The following is a 22372-nucleotide window of genomic DNA, read 5'->3' on the forward strand; positions in this document are numbered from 1 at the left end:
CACAGTACACCATTTGACAACATTTAAAATGGAGCACAAAAGGGCTAAGCGGTACGCTTTCCTTCGTGCATGATCGATGCACACACATGCAAACTGAATCACTGTCCGAAACGACTCTTTTCAAACGAATTATTCATTGGAATTGAATCAGGGAGCTTCTTCTTCTTATTTTATAATTTACTTTTCTCTCTCTTTCTATTGATAATTATGTGTATTGCTTATACACAGAAATGAAAGCTAAAGCTTCAGACTACACCTTTTCGGTCAGTATTTTTGTTTATTTATTTAAACATATTATTATTATATTATTATTATAACTAACTATGGTACAGATTCATTCATTTTGCTCACACAAATAAATTAGTTCATCTGTGAAAGAGATTCTTTTATTTAAGAGATTCATTCGTGGTTCAAGCATTGATAAACAGATGTATAAACCAATCAGAGCTTCTGAATTCAGATTTTGGGCGGAATTTCAATCTCTCTCGATTGGTTGTGACAGTTTAGTGAACGAATTAACAGTTTCAGCTTTTTAACGGGAGAGCTGTTAAAAAAAGTTAGTTGGATGGACAAACGCAGTTAGAAATGGATTTATATATTCTGGAAACATATAAGGTGGCCTTCAGGTACGCAGCGGTTATGATTTTATGCTGCTGTGTGGTTGATCTGGGTCTGGGTGCTGCTGTTTACCGTGAAATTTCATTTTGCAATGCAAAGTATCCTCAAATATTAAACGTTTTCGGGATTTTTTGATGCTCATTTATTTGAAACAATATAAGCTAAAATACAGGCGGTGGTCTGCAACTGTACTTCAAGTTTACATTATATTTTATCGTATATCACCACTTCTCAAAAGCATATTGAGTTTTTTAGTCATATCACACAGCCCTATTTACACCTATTTGTCCGTTATCAGAGCCAAACTCTTGAAGTGGGTCAATGTGAATAAGATGGTTCATAATTCTTAATAGGGTGTCTAATATGATAACAGACATAACATTTTACTGGAACTCTCTGCTCCCTGATGGAAATAAATTTTAAAAGCTCACAATGACTAAATTACAGAGTAACTAGTTAGTACTACAGCTAACACCTTAACCGGTTGGGCAAATCCTGGTGTTGTGAAGCCGGAATTCTATAAAATTACAGTCCGGAAAATCTGTTGTGGGATTTTGGCTTAACAGTCGGTGGGAACGCAAATGGAGGAACAAAGCCAGTTTGGATTGTAAAGCCGGAGCTTTAGGTTAAGACCACATTCCCAAACGCACACTGCTGTATGGAGCAGTTTGTATAATTGATACACTATAATTATATGCTGTAGTTACACACTGTGTGGAGCACATAACGTGGTTCAAAATGAGGTGGGTTTTAGAAGTGGACACGTGCTTTGGTGTCACTGTGGTTTAACACGCCAGCCATCACACCATTTACATTCGGCATTTAGCAGACGCTTTTACCCGTATACAGTCTGAGCAATTGAGGGTTGAGGTCTGTGCTCAAGGGCCCAACAGTGACAACCTGGCAGTGATGGGTTTTGAACCAGTGACCTTTTAATTACTAGTCCAGTACCTTAACCACTACACTACAACTACCTTTTATTCATGACTTTATTCAGTTTATTATGATAAAACACATCCTAATAGAAACACCCCAAATACACCAAGGAAAGACAACAAGTACACACACCTGAAACCAAGTTTTAACCTTCCAGTTTGAATATTTGAGGTGCTATTGACCAGACCAGGCGTTTAGCAGGTACATTTGGCCGTGTCTGAGGAAGGGAAGGCCGGTGGAGTTTCTTCTCATTGCTGCTGCAGAAATGTGACCTATACAGTCTGGTCAAAGCAACAAAGGTGATGATTCAAGTGGGGTATACCACGATATGGTTTTCTCCTCTGCCAGCACTGGGGCGGTGCAAGCGGCAGAGGAATTGCAATTAGGAATTGAAATGATTAGAAAGGACAGACTACAGTTTATTAATGCTGAGCTGTACAATACTGGCCTTCAAGCAGTATCTGTATCAGCTATAAAGAGCAGCAGTATCACCAGGTCATTTATAAAATGCACTTCTTTTATTTCCCTGTTATGACGTCTTGCAAAACAATCCTACCAGTCTAACAGAGGCTCGGTTTAACTAATATGTTTTATTAGCGAGCAGCAAACCAATTGTATTCATCCAACGGTTTTAGACTCAGAAGCTCATACACTAAAACTGATGAGACTCTACAGCTAAGAGTGCATCATCAGACCCTTCTTATCAGTTTAATGAGCTCAGGTTCAGTCTAGTGCAATAATGTGACAAACTATCCAGTAAAGTTCTGTGTGGTTCAGGAGAAAAGCCAAACTAATGAAGGTTGTCATTATTATTCTTCAACATACCGCCAGCAGTTACTGTTTTGTAGAAGAACACAGGATTAGAAATATAAAAATGTTCATTCATCTGTTTTATTTATTTATTTTTACTTCTGTTAAGATTTCTGAAACTTTAGGAAACGTAAAACTTGACATTTATTGGCATTAGTTTATTCAGTTCATTGAATAGTGTTAGTATTTGTGAGCTGGTGTGGCATGGTGTGACTACTTTTGTGACTACTGTGGCTGAGCAGTCACAAAAGCATTTCACTGCCAGTTGTACCGTGTATGGCTATTCGATTTGACACACACTTCTACCAGCAGTACATAGGGTCCAGATTCTGGGCTGGACTCACATATAAAATAGGCGCATGGTGTTACGTGAACCTAAACATGGAGGGGAAACACATCAGTGCACCTATAATGTGGGTTCCAAGTTCCAAGTGAAAAGAATCATTCCTTCAAATAGTATTGACATTTGTGACCTGGTGTGGTGTAGGGCTGCCGCGATTGGTCGACCTAATCAGAATATTTTAAGTCGATGCATCGTTTTTAAAACTATGCTTATAAATGTTCCTTTTTAATTTCTACAATGTTTCTATTTATACTCCCGTTCATATGATTCCCTCAGCGCTACACGCTGTGTGCATGGTCTAAGTCACTGGTTGGCGGCGTTAAGCGCAGTCTTAAAAAACGTCGTCTGCAGCAGTCAAGTCAAGTCAGAAGTCCGTTGTAAAGCTTTTAAAGAAAAGCTCAAAGTTTTCCATGACCCAAATCATCAAAAGTTTGGTGATACTTAAAACTGGCACAAAACCTAAATGTGCTTTGTACACTGTGTAAAGCTTTGATGGTACCACAGCAGCACCAGCGCCATGTTGCACGTCTATATTGTTTCATTAAGCTTCTTAATCGTGGAGATCTTGGAATACCGTATTCCATAGCGAGTTCAGTTAGACGGCGCTCACTTTGCTCCGCTCTTGTGAAACTCTTACCACTGTGTTTACATCACTGAGAATGTGAAGTAAGTGTTGAGTGAATGTGTAGGTTAGAATCTGGGCTCATTCTGTCGTTACTGTACGTTGGACTTAATGAGACGTGCTTACCTCTAACTATTTTATTTTTGCTATAAGTTTAAGCACTTTGCTTTGTGTATTGAACACCATAAACACACGTGCTGCACTTTGTTTAATATGGAGCACTTGAGAATTTGATAATATGAACATAAACCCTGTTTACATTTAGTTCTGTTATATTATGATGCTGTACAGTTTGTTGTTAAAATAAAAGAAGCTTAAATGAGATTCTGAAGTAAATGTTTTGGAGGAAAATTAATCGTTTCGATTAATCGACGAATCGATCAAATAGTCTATAGATTAATCAACAGAAAAATAGTCGTTAGTGGCAGCCCTAGTGTGGTGTAATAGTAAGAGACACGCTGCTGGTAACACCAGTGCCTTAGTTCCTGAGGTTCGAATCCCGGCTGGGCTCATGGATACAGAATGTGCATTGCATTACGTGAACGTAGCCATTTGGAGGACACACATCATATCATTGCATATCATCCCTCTGTACTGGAAACACTTGTTAGTAGCTTCCACAACTGCATGTAGACTTGCTGAGCATTACATGTGCACAATCTGATCACACAGATAAACACAAACTATTTTAGGATTGACCACACACACGCACACACATCACTAAAACATCACGTTCTCCTCACTGCTGTGGTCCTGTGTGGTCAAAGGTCACATGGCCATAAACCCAGCCCCCACGCCATTCTTAGCTTCTGTACCCTCTTATTCATTCCCATGGTAACAGCCAAGCTCGGTCACCCCAGAGACGACAGTCGAAGGCTGAGGAATGTGTGTGTGTGTGTGAGGGTGATGAGACTTTGTTGTAAAGCTTATTGCACTTCATTTGATTAAAAAATGGCAACAGTTCGTCTTGTTCAGGGTCCTTTTTTATTGTTATATTGTTCAGGTTGTTTAAATGGAGCAATTTTGGTTAGTTATGGTGAATTTCTGACCACGCCCGTACCGTCTGCGTTTCCCAAATACAGAAACAAATGAAATATTAACAAAATAAAAGAATTCTGGCTGCTTTAGTAAATACATAAAGCGAGTTTACATGCCTACAGTTTAATCACATGAGTAACGTTACACTGCTGGTCTGTTTCCATTGGCCTTTTCCGTTCCACCTTAAGAATCATCAGTATAGGGATGTTACCTTAACGCTTCAGTAGAACCTGACCAAGATTAGTAAGCAGCTAAAACCACCTCTAGAATGTAGATTTTATACAGCCTGTAACGGATGGTTTACTCCAACATGCTAATCATAATGAATAGTATTGGGACACTCTTTCAAATTTCATGCACAACAATTGCTGACAGGCGGTTTCTCAACTCGTGTCTAGTCTAGTGGGTAAAGCTTTCGGCGATCAACTGAAAGGTTGAGAGTTCGAATCCCAGCTCTGCCATGCAGCCACTGTTGGGCCCCTGAGCAAGGCCCTTAACCCTGTCTGCTCCAGGGGTGCTGTAAGATGGCTGACCCTGCACTCTGACCCCAGTTTCAAAACAAGCTGGGATATACTGTACATCTGTATATGTGTATATATATGACACAGTATATATCTCTCTCTACATGAATTATATAGGAAGGAAAGTAAATTAAATGCTTCCGATTTAGCAGCAAGAGTTTAGGGAAGGCCCTGTCCAGTTCCAGCATGACTCTGTCCCTATGCTTGATTTAAATAAACTCCAGAGCCCTGACCTCAGCCACACTCAACAGCTTTGAACTGGAACATCAACTGAGGCTTTCTTGACCAACATCAGTGCCCAGCCTTGTAAAGGCTCTTTTGACTCTCTTGACTGAATAGGCACAAATTCCCATACACAGACATACTTCAAACTCTTGTAAGAAGCCTTCTGAGAAAAGTCACTGTTGTTTTGGCCAAAAAGGTCACAAAGAGGTCACTCTGTTTTAATACCATTTGTTTTTGAAGTGGGATGTCCAACAAACTCATGGTCAGGTGTCCTGATACTTTTGGCCACATAGTGTATTGTTCTGTACCAGCGACCTTTTGTATTGAAACTGGACCGTCTTTAATCCCACCGTGTTTGTTCTGTTTGTTTGGACAGGTTAGTCCCCCCTCTTCTCTCCAGCTTCCAAAATAGATTCTCTCAGGAGCAAGGTTGAGCTGCTGAAGCTGCCGCTGACCCTCTCGTCCAAATCCATCGCGGAGCGCAAGACCCAGCTGGCCGGCGCGACAGAGCGCCACAGGGGCGGAGCCGGGGCCCACAAACCCCGCCCACCGGTCCCCGACATGGACAACGAGTCTCAGTACTCGGGCTATTCCTACAAGTCCTCCCACTCCCGCAGCTCTCGCAAGCACAGGTGTGTAACACACACACACACACACACACACACACAATCTGTATAAATGTTCTTCCTGTATCTGTATGTAGAAATAATGTGATAAAACTTAAGTTTCCATGGAAATCAAACACTTGGGGGTCATACAAATGTATTCATCAAATTGTAGCAGCTCCTGTTGGCCAAAAAATGCTTAAATACATAATAATCCGAACGACTTTAGTAAAAATATTAAATATTTAAGAACTTTTGGCTGCTCCAGTTAGACATCGGTACAACGGATTGTTCGACCGCATGTAAAATAGATGCCTTGTATGCATGGCATATACACCGATGAGGCATAACATTATGACCAATATGATCCTAATATTGTGTTGGTCCTCCTTTTGCTGCCAAAACAGCCCTGCAACTGTGACGCTCTGTGTATGCTGACACCTTTCTATCAGAACCAGCATGAACTTCTTCAGCAGTTTGAGCTACAGTAGCTCGTCTGTTGGATCGGAACCAGCAGAAAATAGGCGAGCGTGAGGATCTGAGTGAGTTTGACGGGCCAGCCTTCCTTCCCCACACCCCCTCCCAGACCGGGAACACCCAACAAGAGCTGCAGTTTTGGAGATGCTCTGACCCAGTCGTCTAGCCATCACAATTTAGCCCTCGTCAAACTCACTCAGATCCTCACCCTCGCCAATTTTCTGTTTCTAACATCAACTTTGAGGATAAAACGTTCACTTGCTGCCTAATATATCCCCCCCACTAACAGGTGCCGTGATGAAGAGATAATCAGTGTTATTCACTTCACCTGTCAGTGCTCATAATGTTATGCCTGGTCGGTGTACAATGGCTGCATGGCATCAACCTTTCGATTGATAGCCCAAAGCTGATGCCGGGATTGGGACCAGTATTGAGAGTGCACTGATTAGTCCCCAGCAATGTGTAGAATCACATACCATCATGCGCCTTCTGTATTTGTGAGTTCACAGTAGAAATGAAATACACAGGAGCTGCTACGTGAGTGTTTAACACAGTAAAATGATTAAAATTACAATTTAAATGAACGTTATGATTTATTCTATGAAAATATAATATCCTTACCTGATCTGTGTGGTACCGCTGCTGGTGTTGGATGTTCTTGAGTGTATATGGTAAATATTTTCTGTTGTACTGTTTACGTAAAGGTTTTTATATTTCAGGGATCGGAGAGACCGACATCGCTCCAAGAGCAGAGACAGCAGAGGAGACAAATCTGTAACTATCCAGGCTCCTGGAGAACCACTGCTGGACACCGAGTCCACACGAGGAGACGACAGGGTGGGTCTGACATGCGCGTGAAGACTTTTCCGAAGCGTTTCAACCATTGCTAGCATTCATGGCTCTGTTAGAATAGTTTCAGCTCATGTCAGCTCAGCTGTAAGGTTTTATACACTGAATAATCATGAATTACTGCTCATTAAATAAATATCAATTTCATTTAATTATTTCCCCTTGAAACACTGGTTGCAAAGCAGGAATAACCCCTGGACAAGGTGCCAAACCATTACAGTGCTCCGTCCACCCCCCACCACCACCCCCCCACACCCTCAAACATAGGCTGTCGTGTCTGTGTAGACAGTTGGCCAGCTGATGGCACTGCTGAGATTCGAGCCCAGGTCTCTACATGTGACATCCTGGGTCTGTCTCAAAACCTACTGATCTGCTTTGCTAGATTCTAACTGACCGAAATTTAGACGGCAGATTATTGAGACGCTCTGGTTGGCCAGTGATTATGTAATGCCAAGTTCACACTACACGACTTTCCAAATTGTTCAGGTCTCTGTACAGTTCACACTACACGACTGGATCTCTTGTGATCGGGAATCTTTCAGTCGGTGTGTATTTCACACTACACGACTGATCGGTGATAGGGGGGTCACACACTACACCATCTATCACCAACTGCAGTCGCCGGCGAGCTTCTCTGGTCTCCCAAACTACGTTCTGTCACGAAAACAAACGTGAGAAGTGACGAGGGGTTTAATGACACCACGTCCAAACATGCACGTCAACAAGTAGCGAACAATCAAAGTTTGTGCGCTGATGTGCAGCGTAAAATTAAGGAGAAAAAATAGGAGCAGCAGGGATTGTTCTATAGTGAGTTGGAGGTTAATAAATATTTTTGCAATGCAGCATGGGTGTTTTGTAGAGAACGATCAGGTCAGAAATACTGTAAACTTGTGTACCCTCACACCGTATCTTGCGTTTTCATTGGTTGTTCGACATAGCACTCATTGCCAGTCTGGCAACTCAGATCCAGATTTTTTACAAGCTAGAAATCTCTTCGGCCGGTCGGATGGAGTTGTTGAGTAGTTCACACATAGCGATTGAGAGCCGAGTTTCAATCGCAGAGCGAACGTCGAGTTGCTCCCGAGCCGGTAAATCTAGCGCCGACCAGTCAGCGAGTGAAAATCAGGGCAAAAATCATGTAGTGTGAACCAGGCATAATTGACTGCCCCTGCCCGCTACCGTCTCCCTCTGTGTACCGAAAACGGTTAAACTGTCCCTGACAAACATGAATTTGCAAGTTAATGTAATGTGTACACCTTTATACAGATTAAAAATGAATGATAATTACTGACTCTGTTAGCTGGTCAGCATCTATTCGCTATATTAGAAGTGTTTGGTAAGAAAAGTCGTGCCGCACTGAATGCTGGGATTGCCTTCAGCGCTGAGGAGGCGTCGGACGCTCCTCGTCATTCAGTCAGATTATCACTCAGAATTAAGGCGCCTCAGTAGGAGCATTTTAAGGGATCTAAGAATTTATCAATTGAAATGCCGTCTATGTAGACCTACCCTTCCTGCTGTGGACATAACCATTGTGTAAACACAGCATACAACATATAAATAAATAAATAAAATGGACAGTATGTAGAGATCACTAGGTTTTTAGTTTCCAGATATGCTAAGATATATCTAAACATTAAAAATGAATGATTTTACATTTTCTGCATTCAGCAGATGCCTTTATCCAAAGTGACTTACAGTATACAGTCTGAGCAATTGAAGGTTAAGGGCCAACAGCAGCAACCTGGCAGTGGTGGGGCTCGAACCAGTGACCTTCTGATTACTAGTCCAGTACCTTAACCTTTAGGCTATGGCTTGCCCCCAATGATTTTTGAATGCGCTTGCTGGGTTTGTGCATTTTTGTGGGTCCATGGAGGTGCTGGGGTGGTGCAGCAGTCTGTTATGCTAGCCCTATGCTGTCAGCTGGTCAGGCGTCTACACAGATTGATTGGCTATGTTTAAAAGAGGCTGTGAAAGAGTTGCACCCAGTGTTTCCTGTCATAACCGGACATTTTGCAACCCTGATCAGGATGAAGTGCTTTTTTAAAGTAAAGAAAATGTGGGTCTATTGTTAATTGGTTCTTTTCTTTTTTTTTAGGATGATAACTGGGGCGAGACCACCACGGTGGTGACGGGCACATCCGAACACAGCGTATCTAACGAAGACCTCACGAGGGCGTCCAAGGAACTTGAGGACTCGTCTCCTCTGCAGTGCAAACGCTTCGCCGGTCCGATCCTGAGTGGCGTCCTGGGTCTGTTCGCTTTACTCACGCCCCTCGCTTTCCTACTGCTACCGCAGGCGCTGTGGCGCGACTCGTTAGAACCGTGCGGCACGCCGTGCGAGGGCCTGTACGTCTCGCTGGCCTTCAAGCTGCTCGTGCTGGCCATCTCCACGTGGGCGCTGTTCCTGCGGGCGCCGCGCACCACCCTGCCGCGCTTCTTCATCTTCCGCTGCCTGCTCCTGGCGCTGGTTTTCCTCTTCGTGGCCTCCTACTGGCTCTTCTATGGGGTGCGTGTGCTGGAGCCACGCGAACGCGATTACCGCGGCATCGTGGGATACGCCGTCTCGCTAGTGGACGCGCTGCTGTTCATCCAGTATCTGGCGCTGGTGCTGCTGGAGGTGCGACATCTGCGGCCGGCGTACTGCCTCAAGGTGGTGCGCACCACGGACGGAGCCAGTCGCTTCTACAACATCGGCCATCTCAGGTAGGGAGTTAAAGCTGGAGGTGCTGCTGTGCACATTGTGATCTAGACCGGGGTCTTTCAAACCCTAGGTGGGTCGCAAGAAAAATAATAATAATTAGATTAACAAATTTTAACAGGCACAATCACACAACAAACTTGTCCACGAACGCCCCCTTGTGGAGGCTTTACATAACACTTTGTAAACCACTGTGGGACCAGATTGCCCCTATTTTTATTAATTAAGTATATTTACATTTTCGGCATTTAGCAGATGCCTTTATCTAATATGACTTACAGTAGTGTAACAGTATACAGTCCAAGCAATTGAGGGTTAAGGGCTTTGCTTAAGGGCCCAACAGCAGCAACCTGGCAGCGGTGGGGATTAAACCAGCGACCTTTTGATTACTAGTCCAGTACCTTATCCACTAGGCTACCACTGGCCTTCCTGTTTCTTCCCACAGTCCAAAAACATGCAAGTGATGTGAATTGGAGATACAAAATTGTCCATAGCACAGTGGCTAAGTGGGTAGCACTGTCACATCACAGCAAGAAGGTCCTGGGTTCGATCCCCAGGTGGGGCGGCCCGGGCCCTTTCTGTGTGTAGTTTGCATGTTCTCCCCGTGTCGGTGTGGGTTTTCTCCGGGAGCTCCAGTTTTCTCCCACAGTCCAAAAACATATGCAAGTGAGGTGAATTGGAGACACTGAATTGTCCATGACTGTGTTTGAGATTAAAGACTTGATGAATCTTGTGTAATGAGTAACTACCGTTCCTGTCATAAATGTGAGTGTAAAACATGACGTTAAAATCCTAATAAATAAATAAATGGTTTGAGCATGTTCAGAGGAGGGAGGAGAGTTCTATCAGGGGAAGGTTACTGAGAAGGATAGGAAGAACAAAGGAGGTTTGTGGAGAAGGTAAGGGAAGGACGTGCAGGTGGTTGGTTGATAGAGGAGGATGTTCAGGACAGGGCAAGATGGAGAGGAATGATCCGCTGTGCCGACTCCTAACGGGATGAAGACGACGGCAATGAAGGCGAAAAAGAAGACAGACGCTTTTAATAAACCAACAAGCCAATACAGAAATAATCCTCAAATTCCTCAGTAATATAAGACTGAAAGCAGACATAATACAAGACCAATTAAACAAGCACAATACACAGACTCTTGCCATAAATATCAAACAAGCAAAAAAAAACATCAACAAGCTTCTGGCACTGATCTGGCTGAATCTTTGATTAGCCAACCAAATTAGGCTCTGTCTGAAATAAACGACACGTGAACTTTTATACAAATTAAAAATCAATGAGAATTTATTTACATTTGAAAAGAACTCTGTTGGTTGCTCCGCATTTGTCCATCATATTTGTAATTTTTTGTGAGAGAAGTTGTGCCACACTAAATGCTGGGATTGCCCTCACTCGCCTTCTCAGGAGGGTGGAGGATGATGTTCGATGCATCAATGTAGAGTGATCACCAGGTTTTCAGACAGACCCGTAGTTGTTTTTTCAACGTGGGGGATCAAAAAATTGCATTCGGCTCCTCCTGTTTGCCAGAAAACGTTTAAAAATCAGTATCACTTCCTGCTAATAATCTGAACATTACTAAAAATATGAAGTACATGAATAAATGATTCCTTTCGACTGCTCCTGTTAGCCGTAGCCACAGCAGATCATTTGTTTTTGTTTGACTTGGCACAGTTTTTACCCGAAAGCTCTTCCTGACGCAACTCTTGTACTGCCATGCCCTCTCTGTGTTTGTGAGCCCAGCTTGGGATTCAAACTGCTGTTACCAGTGGTGGTGACTTTTACCATTACGCCACACAAGTCTTAATTGTACTACGATGGCCCAATTCTAAACAAAAGCAGCATCCTATGAGGTAGCACTAGAGAAAAAGCTCTCACAGCTGCAAAGCTTTGGTTAACTCTATAGAAATGCCCATTACATGCTGTCTGACAATTATTCAGCTGTCCACATATGTGTGGCTGTATATGGTATTTAACAGTAATGCCGGTGATGTAATGGCGCTGTACCTGTGTTGTGTTGCAGCATTCAGCGAGCCGCCGTGTGGGTGCTGGATCACTATTACAGCGACTTCCCCGTCTACAACCCAGCACTGATCAACCTGCCCAAATCCATCCTGTCCAAAAAGATGTCTGGATTTAAGGTGTATTCTCTGGGTGAAGGTAAGCTCCTCACACACCACGTCATCGGTCACCTAAAATAGCAGAACTTACAGTTCAGGTTCAGGGTTTAACATGAACTTCAGCACCTTCAGGTTTATGTGATTTCAGCAATCTAGATTACTGGTTTTACTGGTGTAGAAAGTTCTGTTGTTTTATTTTGAGGTACTTGGTGATGCAGATCTTTGGTCCGTCTTTAAAATTCAAGATTCTTCAGTGTTTTGGTTTCTTGCAGAGACGCTGGTGATTGAACCACACAGATCAGTGTGTCAGTACCAATACAATTCAGTAATGTGTGTTTTGTTTCCATGTCTGTAGAGGTTTATTCTCATTTTTATTTATTGCTTTTATTGTACAGTGACTTTGGGTGTCTTGAAAAGTGCTTATAAATGTTATCATTATTATTATTATTATTAAAATATTCACAGCCTGCTTGTCCCAGGTGCCCAGGCTACTGTTTTGCCCACCAAGGTGTGTGTTGGTGCATAAATCAGTGATGATATGAACCACATGGCCAGAAATGCTGTATGTGGAACCTCCCAGTCCCAACCGTGGACAATAATATGGATTTGGCGCCCCCATGTGGTGCTCTACTAGCTTCTGCTTTAAAGTGTGACGCTTGAAATTTGTATCTAAGTACAAACATTGATTTTAAGCCAAGCCTTCATGTCCAACATCAGTGCCCGACTTTATAAACAGTGTTGTGATTCATCCCAGTAGTGGTCTGTGAGGTGGAGGTCAGAACTTTGTGAGTTTCTCCGCATCGAACTCGTCAAACCATGTCTTCATGCCAGAACATAAAAGGACCTTCCTTAAACTGTTTACCCCAAATTAAAAGTGTATGATGTATTATTATTATTATAATTTTTAATTTTCTATTTTTCCCCAAATTGTCGTGTCCAATTACCCTGATTGGGGGCTCGGTGGGTAGCACTGTCGCCTCACAGCAAGAAGGTCCTGGGTTCGATCCCCCAGGTGGGGCAGTCCGGGTCCTTTCTGTGTGGAGTTTGCATGTTCTCCTCGTGTCTGCGTGGGTTTACTCCGGGTGCTCCGGTTTCCTCCCACAGTCCAAAAACATGCAAGTGAGGTGAATTGGAGACACTAAATTGTCCATGACTGTGCTTAATATAACCTCGTGAACTGAAGAACCTTGTGTATCGATTAACTACCGTTCCTGTCATGAATGTAACCGAAGAGTCAGCCAGCAGGGGCCGCAGTCGCACCAGTTATGAGGACCTATGATCCGACTTTCTTACCCTCTAACCCTGAACAACAGCCAATCGTTGTTCATACAGCCGCCCAGCCCAGTCGGAAGGCAGAGCTGAGATTCGATACGATGTATTCCAAACCCCAACTCTGGTGTGCTAGCGTACTTTACCGCTGCACCACCCATGATGTATTTATTATTATTGATATCAAACACGACGTAACAGTGTGCATGACTGAAACACGTGAGCTCAGTATTTAGTGGATGTCTCAGTACTTTTGGCCGTATACTTTATCTTGATTTGGTCTTACTGAATCTGATTCCTTATTTGGAGAATCATGATATCTGAACGTGTGTTGTTAATTCACAGAGAACAGCACCAATAACTCGACCGGTCAGTCTCGGGCGATGATCGCAGCAGCCGCTCGCCGGCGTGATAATTCCCATAACGAGTATTACTACGAGGAGGCCGAGATGGAGCGCAGAATCCGCAAACGCAAAGCCAGGTACGTTATTCCTCAATTATAGCCAATTACTCTGTGTTTAAGATGTATGTTTGAGCTGGCAGTAATCGAGCCCTATCGACCTGACTGGGCGTCCAGGAGACACAACCTGCTGTACGTGAAGGAACGAGGTCAACGGAGGTCTCCTCTGCATTACTGCACTAGCGATATGTACAGTGTGTGTGTATATGTCTGTACGACTCTGTGTGGGGCTCCACCACTGGCAGGTAAAAAGATGTGGTCAGTGATTTGGGGGGAGAGTGATGGTCTCAGCACAGGGGTGGTGCAAATGGCAAAAGAATTAGCAACAAATTCCCACAGACATACTGCGGGACTGTCATAGTAGCTGAAAAGATCACATAGAGTTCACTTTTAATTTTAATACTGTATTTAAACTGGGTCATCCAACAAGCTCATGCACAGGTGTCCAAATACTTTTGGCCCTTTTAGTGTGTTTGGCTTCAACCTTTGTGTGTGTCTCTTTTGTGTTCGTTCTTGTCAGGCTGGTGGTGGCCGTCGAGGAGGCGTTCACGCACATCAGGCGTCTTCAGGAGGACGAGGCGGCCACGACGCCCAAGCACCCGCGCGAGGTGATGGACCCCCGCGAGGCCGCCCAGGCCATATTTGCACCGATGGCACGAGCCATGCAGAAGTATCTGCGCACCACACGCCAGCAGCCCTACCACAGCATGGAGAGCATCATCAACCACCTGCAGTTCTGCATCACGCACAACATGACACCCAAGGTGAGGTATTACTCTCCCGATGTAGAGTAATGAGGATTCTGACTATCTAGTCACATCACGAATATGTTTCATTTGTTCTTCTATCAACCACTTTTGCTGCACCACGATGCCGCCCATCGCTGTTACTTAACATCGTGTTAATAAGAAAAAACCGCCTGACACTGTTGCTCTTCTGCCTCAGGCCTTCCTCGAGCGCTACCTCAACACTGGCCCCACGATGCAGTACCAGCGAGAGAACGGCAGGGGGCGCCAGTGGACACTCGTCAGCGAGGAGCCCGTGACGTCAGCGCTGCGTCAGGGCCTCGTCTTCTCCCTGCGACGCCTGGACTTCTCCCTCGTGGTGACGGTCACGGCGCTTCCCTTCCTCACCCTGGGAGAGGAATTCATCGACCCCAAGAGTCACAAGTTCGTCATGAGGCTGCAGTCCGAGACGTCGGTGTAGCGGCGGGAGAGAGCGAGAGGGGAAGTCCTCTGTGGTTGTGAGGGAGCGAACCACTTGTAACTATTTTTGTATATCTGAGCCTTTCCATTGGCCTCCTTTTTATAGTGAATTCCTCCGGATGTCGCCCGTGCCTCTTCACTGGCAGCTCGTTCCATGGCGTGGACTGAACGGTTCTTATGCATTTCCATTTCCTGTGCTCAGATTCATACGTGAGCTGCAGCAGGGTCGTTTCCTTCAAAACCGTTGGAGCAGGCAGCTTTTTCAGTCAAGACTGTATTCAGATTTGAATGTGTGAACACTATTAGACCAAAACAATCAGGATTTAAGGGGCGTTTACAAGGGGTTTCTGGGCATCCATCGGAACATTCATGGATGTACATAGCTGGATTGATTTTGGTTGATGATAATTGTTCCTACATTGATAGGTCACCTAAAAATTAGAGGATACACTCCTGGGCACAAAACATGGACCAAACCCAAAATATAATGGTTTTATTGATGGATTTGGCCTGGTTAGAGTTTATTATATTTAAACCTCATAGATAAAATTTGGTCTCGTATTAAACAGAAACTGTCCCGTCAGTGTTTTAACAGCTTTTCTTACTCTACAAGGTAAAACATAAAGCTCCCAAATTTATTTACTTCATCTATTTCTTTCATGATTTGTGGTTGTGGCCATTAAAATCATAATGTTTTGCCCTTTTTGCCCTGGAGTTTATATTACGTAATGGTATTTTAAACTGTAAGGATGGCGATGGTGGTGTCTGAGTGTGCCACACACCTCCAACAGGGCTAGACGCATCCTAATTTTTAATCCTAGCCCCATCAGCAAGTGAATCTTTAAATTCCTAATGTATACCGTGATTCGTTTGACGACTAGACCCTGCGGGTGTCCGTTACGAGTGCTTGTGTAGTTTCTTTAGCAGCTGATCTGTCATTAAGACTTGGATATTTGTGTAAATAGCCGCACTCAGCGATTAGAAACAACCAAAGTGAAACCCAGTATAAGCTTATTACAAAATTATAAGTTAACGGAAATTACAACACATCGCTGAAGAGCTGCTGTGTCCCAAATAACATAATATCTAGTAAATAGTGTAAACGTGACTTCACCACATAGCTCTCTGGGTTATACATCACCATCACCTGTGTAAATAACCTTTCCTGGTTGATTCAAAATAAATGTCTCACATTTTCCAGACGCCTGAAAACACCCTTGTGAACGCAGCTTAAATCTTCATTACAGCAGTTTACGTATCTCCATCTCGTCCGTCTTCGTTGTTTCTGAGAGCTCAGACCTCGCCTGAGAAGACACTGTGTCTGAATCATGTGTAACCAACAACTGGAGTATTTTTTTTGACAAGTCAAGAGCTAATGTGATGTGATTGTACTGTTAAATACAGATGTAAACACTAGCAGGTCAAACTGTCGTGGTATGAAGCACCCATCAGATCACCAACAGGGAGCCTCCCAAAGTCTATGCAAGCTGATCACCCAGCATTTAAACATGACCAGCAAATACTGGATCAACCTCGATCACAAATCCAGACCAGTTTTAATGTCAGATGCCACACTACAGTCTACTGGCTGCATAAAAGCCTAAAAGAGGAACATTCATGGGGTCATGTGATCACGTCTCACAGGGCCACACATGATCTGGTAACAGTTCTCATCTAGAAAGTTCTTGCAGAAGTCAAGAATCGTTGTGATAACATATTGTAGGCCACGTCGATTGAAGTGAAGCACCGTCTCAAGGCTAAGGCTAATTCTTTAACTATCTAACATCGCACTACTCTCTACAGATGTTTGCTGCTGTGCAGTCCTTTTTACAGTGGTTCTCATAGATGATGGTACAGTGATCTCCAATGCAAATTCTACTGGTTGAGCCGATAATTATTTTTTACATCAACTTATTTTTTTTTCCTTCCACTTTTTCTCCCACTTTAGCGCATCCAATTTCGGCCCATCAATCATCTTCTCACTAATGCTGGTCCCTGCTCCTGATTGGGGAGGACGAGGCTGCTCCACGCCCCCTCCGACACGTGCACAGCAATCGAACATCTTATCACCTACACTTGAGTGCAGTGCAGCACAGCGCTGTGTACGGAGAGCCACACCCTCTACCGCACTCCTTTCCCATCTCTGTGCGGACGCCACCAACCAGCAGAGGTCGTTATCGCACTAGTCTGAGAGAGAGTCCCCCATCCGGCTTAATCCCGCCCCTATCTGAACAACAGGCCAATCGTGGTTCATGTAGCCACTCAGCCACAGCCGGCAGGCAGAGCCGATATTCGATACGATGTATTCGAGATCTCAGTTCTGGTGAACAGCGTGTGTTTTTACCGCTGCACTACCTGATCGGCTACATCAACCTACTTTTGTTTATTACTATCATTTAGTTGACAGAGAGGCTGTCATGCAGTCTGATGCACCTGACCAGGTCATGCCTCACAAAAATATTTATTTTGACCACATAATGATTTTCACCAACTTTGCAGCCAGGCGAGGTTTCTGACTGCATCCCAAAGAACATCCAGTCTTCTAAACGGTGTATTTTTCATATTGCTGGGCTGCACAGTGGTGCAACATGAAGTGTAGGATCTGCAGAGTCTGGGTTTGATCTTTGCCTCAGATCTCTGTTCCTTTAAATAACTCCCCGCCAGACGTTCACTGCTCTATATTTACACCCTGTTCACTGTTCAAGATGTTTTCACTTCCCATGCAGAGTCCTAGTCTCAGAAAGAGCTTAATCAGAATAATGCAGTAAATGAAAAAGAAGGGTGTACCGTGTTGTACAGTGGTGTACAGTAGTGTTCAGTTTAGGATGCAGCCCAAACTGTGTCATTACTACTTAGAGTTCCGGGCTGCCTCGGTAACTCTAGGTTTTCATCTTTAACACACGTCTGTGTTCTCTTTAGAGATCATGTCTGGCTTCCTGAGACTACCAGCCAGTTTATCTAATACTGAACAGGAAGGACTTTTTATTATAGACACTACAGCATTTTATTATTGTTACATATTTATTGGACTAAATCTGCTCTAATAAATCATGAACCTCTTACTTAATGCCTTTCTGCTTGGACACAATTACATCACTGGATATTAGTTTTCCATAATTATAGTATTATGCATCATTTCTGCTAAAAAAAAAGTAAAGCCAAATGTGACTGGACCTCTTCTAAGAGCTTTGTTGGTGCAAGCCAACTACATTAAACACGACGACCGGCCGAGCCACGTGAACATTATTTGCTAAATTGGTGAAGTGATCGTTAATGATAAGTGTTAGCGATGCTCCATTCTAGCTCTAAATGTGCAGATTTTGACCACTGATGGCTGCTTCACACCTCAGTACAAGCATTTTTACTTTACTGAGCTGGAACACTACACAGCGTGTTTGTTTTTCGGATTTCATTGTCTGTATCGTGTGTAAATATGAATCCGGATCACGAGCTGATTATAAGCATATCTTGAATGTTTCACGATTAAAGTTCACCTCAAAATGCTAATGTTTTAAACCAGCAGGAGTGTGTTAGCGTTATGCAAGTAAGATCATGCTAACAGGTCTTCGCTGGCTGTCATTAGTTTTAGGGTGAACTGATCGTTTTAGCCATTCAGCTTTGTCGTCTTGTCATTTGTATACAGAATTAAGAGGCCTTCTAACTTCTAACGTTCATTTGTTTACATTAAGCAAAAATATACATGGTTCATGTACCAGCAGGGTCGCTACACTCGGAGTTTAGCGCTGAGCCTGTTTTAGGTGTCCTCCATCATCCTGAAATAGTGTGTGGATTTTATTTACAGTGAAACGCGAGGATCGCAAAACCACTGGCTTACAACTGAATGTGTGCCAAACCATCACAGACCAGGACTGCAGTGATTCAAGCACAAGTCATGTAGCAACTTGTTGAATTTTAACAAGATCCTTTGGCACGACGGGACGTGTAAACGCGCACGTTGGTAAAACACATTTGCCGAGCCATGCCTTACAATTCAAACCAGGACTGTTGTTCCTGTACTGAGTACTGTTTTTTAACAATGCTGGATTGCTCTTAGTCTAACTGGACAGATTTCGATCTGATCCACTGCCTTTTTAATCGTATTTTTATCCTATACACATTTGGTTGTACAGATACCACACAGATCTTTCACATCTGCTCACTGGGAGTTGATTGGTTCCAAACAATTCACTGGCAGGACCAGCTTAGTCCTAGCTAACACTGGGCCGAGTGTTGAGAACATTGCAAGATGCCTAAACGTTATGTGGGCCGCCCTTACCAAACCCTTCTGTGCTTTGTTTGCTTATGCCTGTTACGGGCCAGTGAGGACGGGTTTAGAATAATTTACTGTGTTACTGCACATCAGATCAGTTTTGGTATCAATAACTGGACCAATAAAACTAGGTTTCAGATACCGAGGCCCGTTGGCTTCAGCACACGTTACATATTTGTGTTTTCTGGCAGCTCTGAGTCGCTGTAGACTGTTCCCCCCTTCTGTACATAACAGTAATACTCATTTTTTATGTCTCGAGATGGAAAAACAGACATTTATTTTATGTAGGTGGTTTTAAATGAACCTGATTTCTTTTGTTTAGGCCTAATGCATGCACATAGGTAATGAAGTTTTGTAACGTTTGTACTCTTTGCCTTGTACTTTTAAAGTGAAGCTAAGCCTTTTAACATTTTTTTTATTTTATTTTGTTTGTTTTTCAAAAAAAGAAAAAGGAAAACTGAAAAATACTGTTGTAAAGAAATCTGTAGATTTATTATTGTGTGAATTTTCTTTGCATTTGATGATTTTTAGAACTAAAATGTTACAGCCTTTTTTAAATAAATGATATTAATTTGGTTCATGTTTTGGAAATTCGTCTTCTGTTCCGACGTCCAAAAATAAAAATGCTGTTTGTTTTTAACTACTGAAAATGAGATATTTAAATATTTAACTATGGTATTTACCTTTATAGAAACCATGATTCACTCTACACCTACACCTGAACAGAACAATAACATGCAAAAGCAATTTCCCTTTTAAAAGGAAATCTTTAACCTGCGCTTTTACCTCTACAGCCGTAAAAGAAGTAAAGAACTGCAACAACCACCAATCAGTGATGTTGCTTCAATTGGGGTCATGTTGATTGTTGGACAAACGTCTAGGGCAGGATTTTAATCCCTCCTTTGGTTCCCTCTATGTTTGTAAATATTAATTCACATGCTCCACTTCCCTCAGAATACGTAAACCCCAAATTCTAACACACGGGTGTCAAACTCATTTTCACAGAGGGCCACATCTGCATCATGGTGGCCCTCAAAGAGCCGATCGTAAAGTATCCTGCTGTGATCGCTCTCTGCCTTTTAAGCCTGGGACAATTTGTTGTTTTTCTTGGAGGATAAGTTCTGTGTTTGGTGTCAGAATGCCAAGTTTATACTTCTTGAAGCACAAACCTGTTTTCACTTTCACATCTTTCATTAAATTTCCTCCTCCTGCTTCAATTTTGTGTTCTTGTACATTTTGGGATTATTCGTAAATATTTCTTAACCTCCTCTAGTGGTGGGATACCAGTGGCGTAACTAGGAGCTCATGGGCCCCAGTGCCAAAAGAAAAAAGTTGGGCCCCCTAAACAAATTTCATATATATATATACTGTGTGGAGTTTGCATGTTCTCCTTGTGTCCGTGTAGCTTTCCTTCGTATGCTCTGGTTCTCAGGTGCTACTAAATTGCTCTAAGTGTGTGTGTGCTTGTGTGTGTGTGTCTGCGTTGTGATGTACTGGCAGACATCAAATCTTCAAAAAGTATAGTGTGATTCCTGCCTTTCACCCAATGGGTCGGACCCACCGCAACCCTGAAGAGGATGAAGCAAACATGTTAGACAGTCCGTGAATTAAAACAGTCCAAATGCTCGAACGCAGTGCACTGGGAGTCGATTCCTAACACTGATTCTTTACATTCCGTCGCTCTTGTCCCTTCACTCACAAGAAATTTAGAATCTGCTGTATATTGACAATTTAGTAACAGCTAGAGATAACTAACTAGCTAACTAACAATCTTGGGTTCCGGTCGTATTTGTACAATTAATTCTTTTAAAATATTTGATTCAACACTTGTAACTGTAGATTAGTAGGAGTCGATTCCAAACAAAGTGATTCAAAACATTCGATTATTGATTTGTCTTTTGGCATTTAAGTTATAGTCAAAGTTACAGTTACCAGCTAGTTTATTACCACTTTCACCTCGGATGTTCGGATGTGTACGGTTTGCAGAAATTAATTTAAGTTCAGACCAATTTTAGTTCGTGTGCACTAAGAGTCGATACTAAAGCCACAGAGTCGTTTCCTAACACATTCATTTAATGTTCGCCTGGTGACGGAGATTTTGTCCTTTCACCCACAGCCAAAAATGAACAGCACGTTAGTTATACAGTATAGATGCGGTATATGGCTAGTATAGTAACATTTACCAACTAGTTAATTGTCAAGTTGTCGATTTCAAACCCAAAGAGTCGATTCTGAACACAATGATTCCGAGAATCCGTTGTTGCTGTCTCATTGCATGCCACAAACAGCAGTGTGTTTGGCATTGTTAGAACAGATAACAAATTCTGATCACATAACAAAGCTATCGGTCTAATACATACGACCCAAACTGAATTGTATTACCAATTCCAGTTATCGATCATTGTGAGTCGGTTCCAAAATCATAAAGTGATGCGGAAGATTCCGTGCTGTTTTTGAACACATTACAATCAGTAGTGCGTTGACATTTAAGCTATACATTTCATACACTTACAGTTTAACTAGTTTATTATTAATTTCGCGTCGGTTGGTAAGAGTAGAGTTCGCAAAAATTAAGTTGATTTACCTATTCAAGTTGTTGTGAACTTGGAGTCGATTATAAAGATATGGAGTCGATTCCGAACACACATTGATTCAACTGCGCCTCCGCCCAGATATAACAGAAATTTGTTGCTTCACCCGCAAACCGACAACCTGGTTAGTTTGTGGGTTTGTTGTAGTTACACCAACAGCTACCAGTTATTATTAAAGCAGCATATTTACCGCCGAGTTTTTAAAAAAGTGTTTAACTCTGAGAGTTGATCCCAATTGTCTGTTCTGGGCAGGTGAAGCCTAGTGGTTAAGGTACTGGACTAGTAACCAAAAGGTCGCTGGTTCAAGCCCCACCACTGCCAGGTTGCCACTGTTGGGCCCTTGAGCAAGGCCCTTAACCCTCAATTGCTTAGACAGTATAATGTCACAGTACTGTAAGACGCTTTGGATAAAAGCGTCTGCTAAATGCCGTAAATGTCTGCAGTCGATTAATGATTCACTTTAGTTTTCACCCAGATACCTGATTTGCGTTTATCGTAGTTTCACCACTGATAATTTGGTAATTTTACTGCGGAATTGAAAGTAAACTAAGTTAAATATAAACCTTGTGACAAAAATAGCTTAAAATAAAACACCTATTCATTTGAAGGAAGTACAGAGTCAGATAACAAAATAGAGAACGCCGGGCGGGGTGGGGGGTTGGGTAAGTAATGTCATGTCGTTGGTGACACTGACAATGTGTATAAAGT

The 22372-nt window shown here is 42.8% G+C and overlaps 1 protein-coding gene and 1 long non-coding RNA gene across 2 annotated transcripts; one reads left to right on the forward strand and one right to left on the reverse strand.

Annotated features, from left to right (window-relative positions):
- Positions 1-5625: 5625 nt before the first annotated feature.
- vangl2 (VANGL planar cell polarity protein 2) lies at positions 5626-15392 on the forward strand. Its single transcript, XM_062993423.1, has 7 exons — positions 5626-5745; positions 6915-7032; positions 9140-9747; positions 11773-11909; positions 13484-13619; positions 14119-14362; positions 14544-15392. The coding sequence occupies exons 1-7, from the start codon at positions 5675-5677 to the stop codon at positions 14802-14804; spliced, it is 1575 nt and encodes a 524-aa protein (XP_062849493.1). The 5' UTR covers positions 5626-5674; the 3' UTR covers positions 14805-15392.
- Positions 11062-21740, reverse strand: LOC134312468 (uncharacterized). Its single transcript, XR_010011550.1, has 3 exons — positions 21658-21740; positions 11757-11941; positions 11062-11268 (listed from the first exon to the last, which is right to left on the reverse strand). It is a non-coding gene; the product is annotated as an uncharacterized LOC134312468 (long non-coding RNA).
- Between the last annotated feature and the right edge of the window lie 632 nt (positions 21741-22372).

The sequence above is a fragment of the Trichomycterus rosablanca genome, chromosome 4 (assembly GCF_030014385.1).
Source record: "Trichomycterus rosablanca isolate fTriRos1 chromosome 4, fTriRos1.hap1, whole genome shotgun sequence".
Lineage (NCBI taxonomy): Eukaryota > Metazoa > Chordata > Actinopteri > Siluriformes > Trichomycteridae > Trichomycterus > Trichomycterus rosablanca.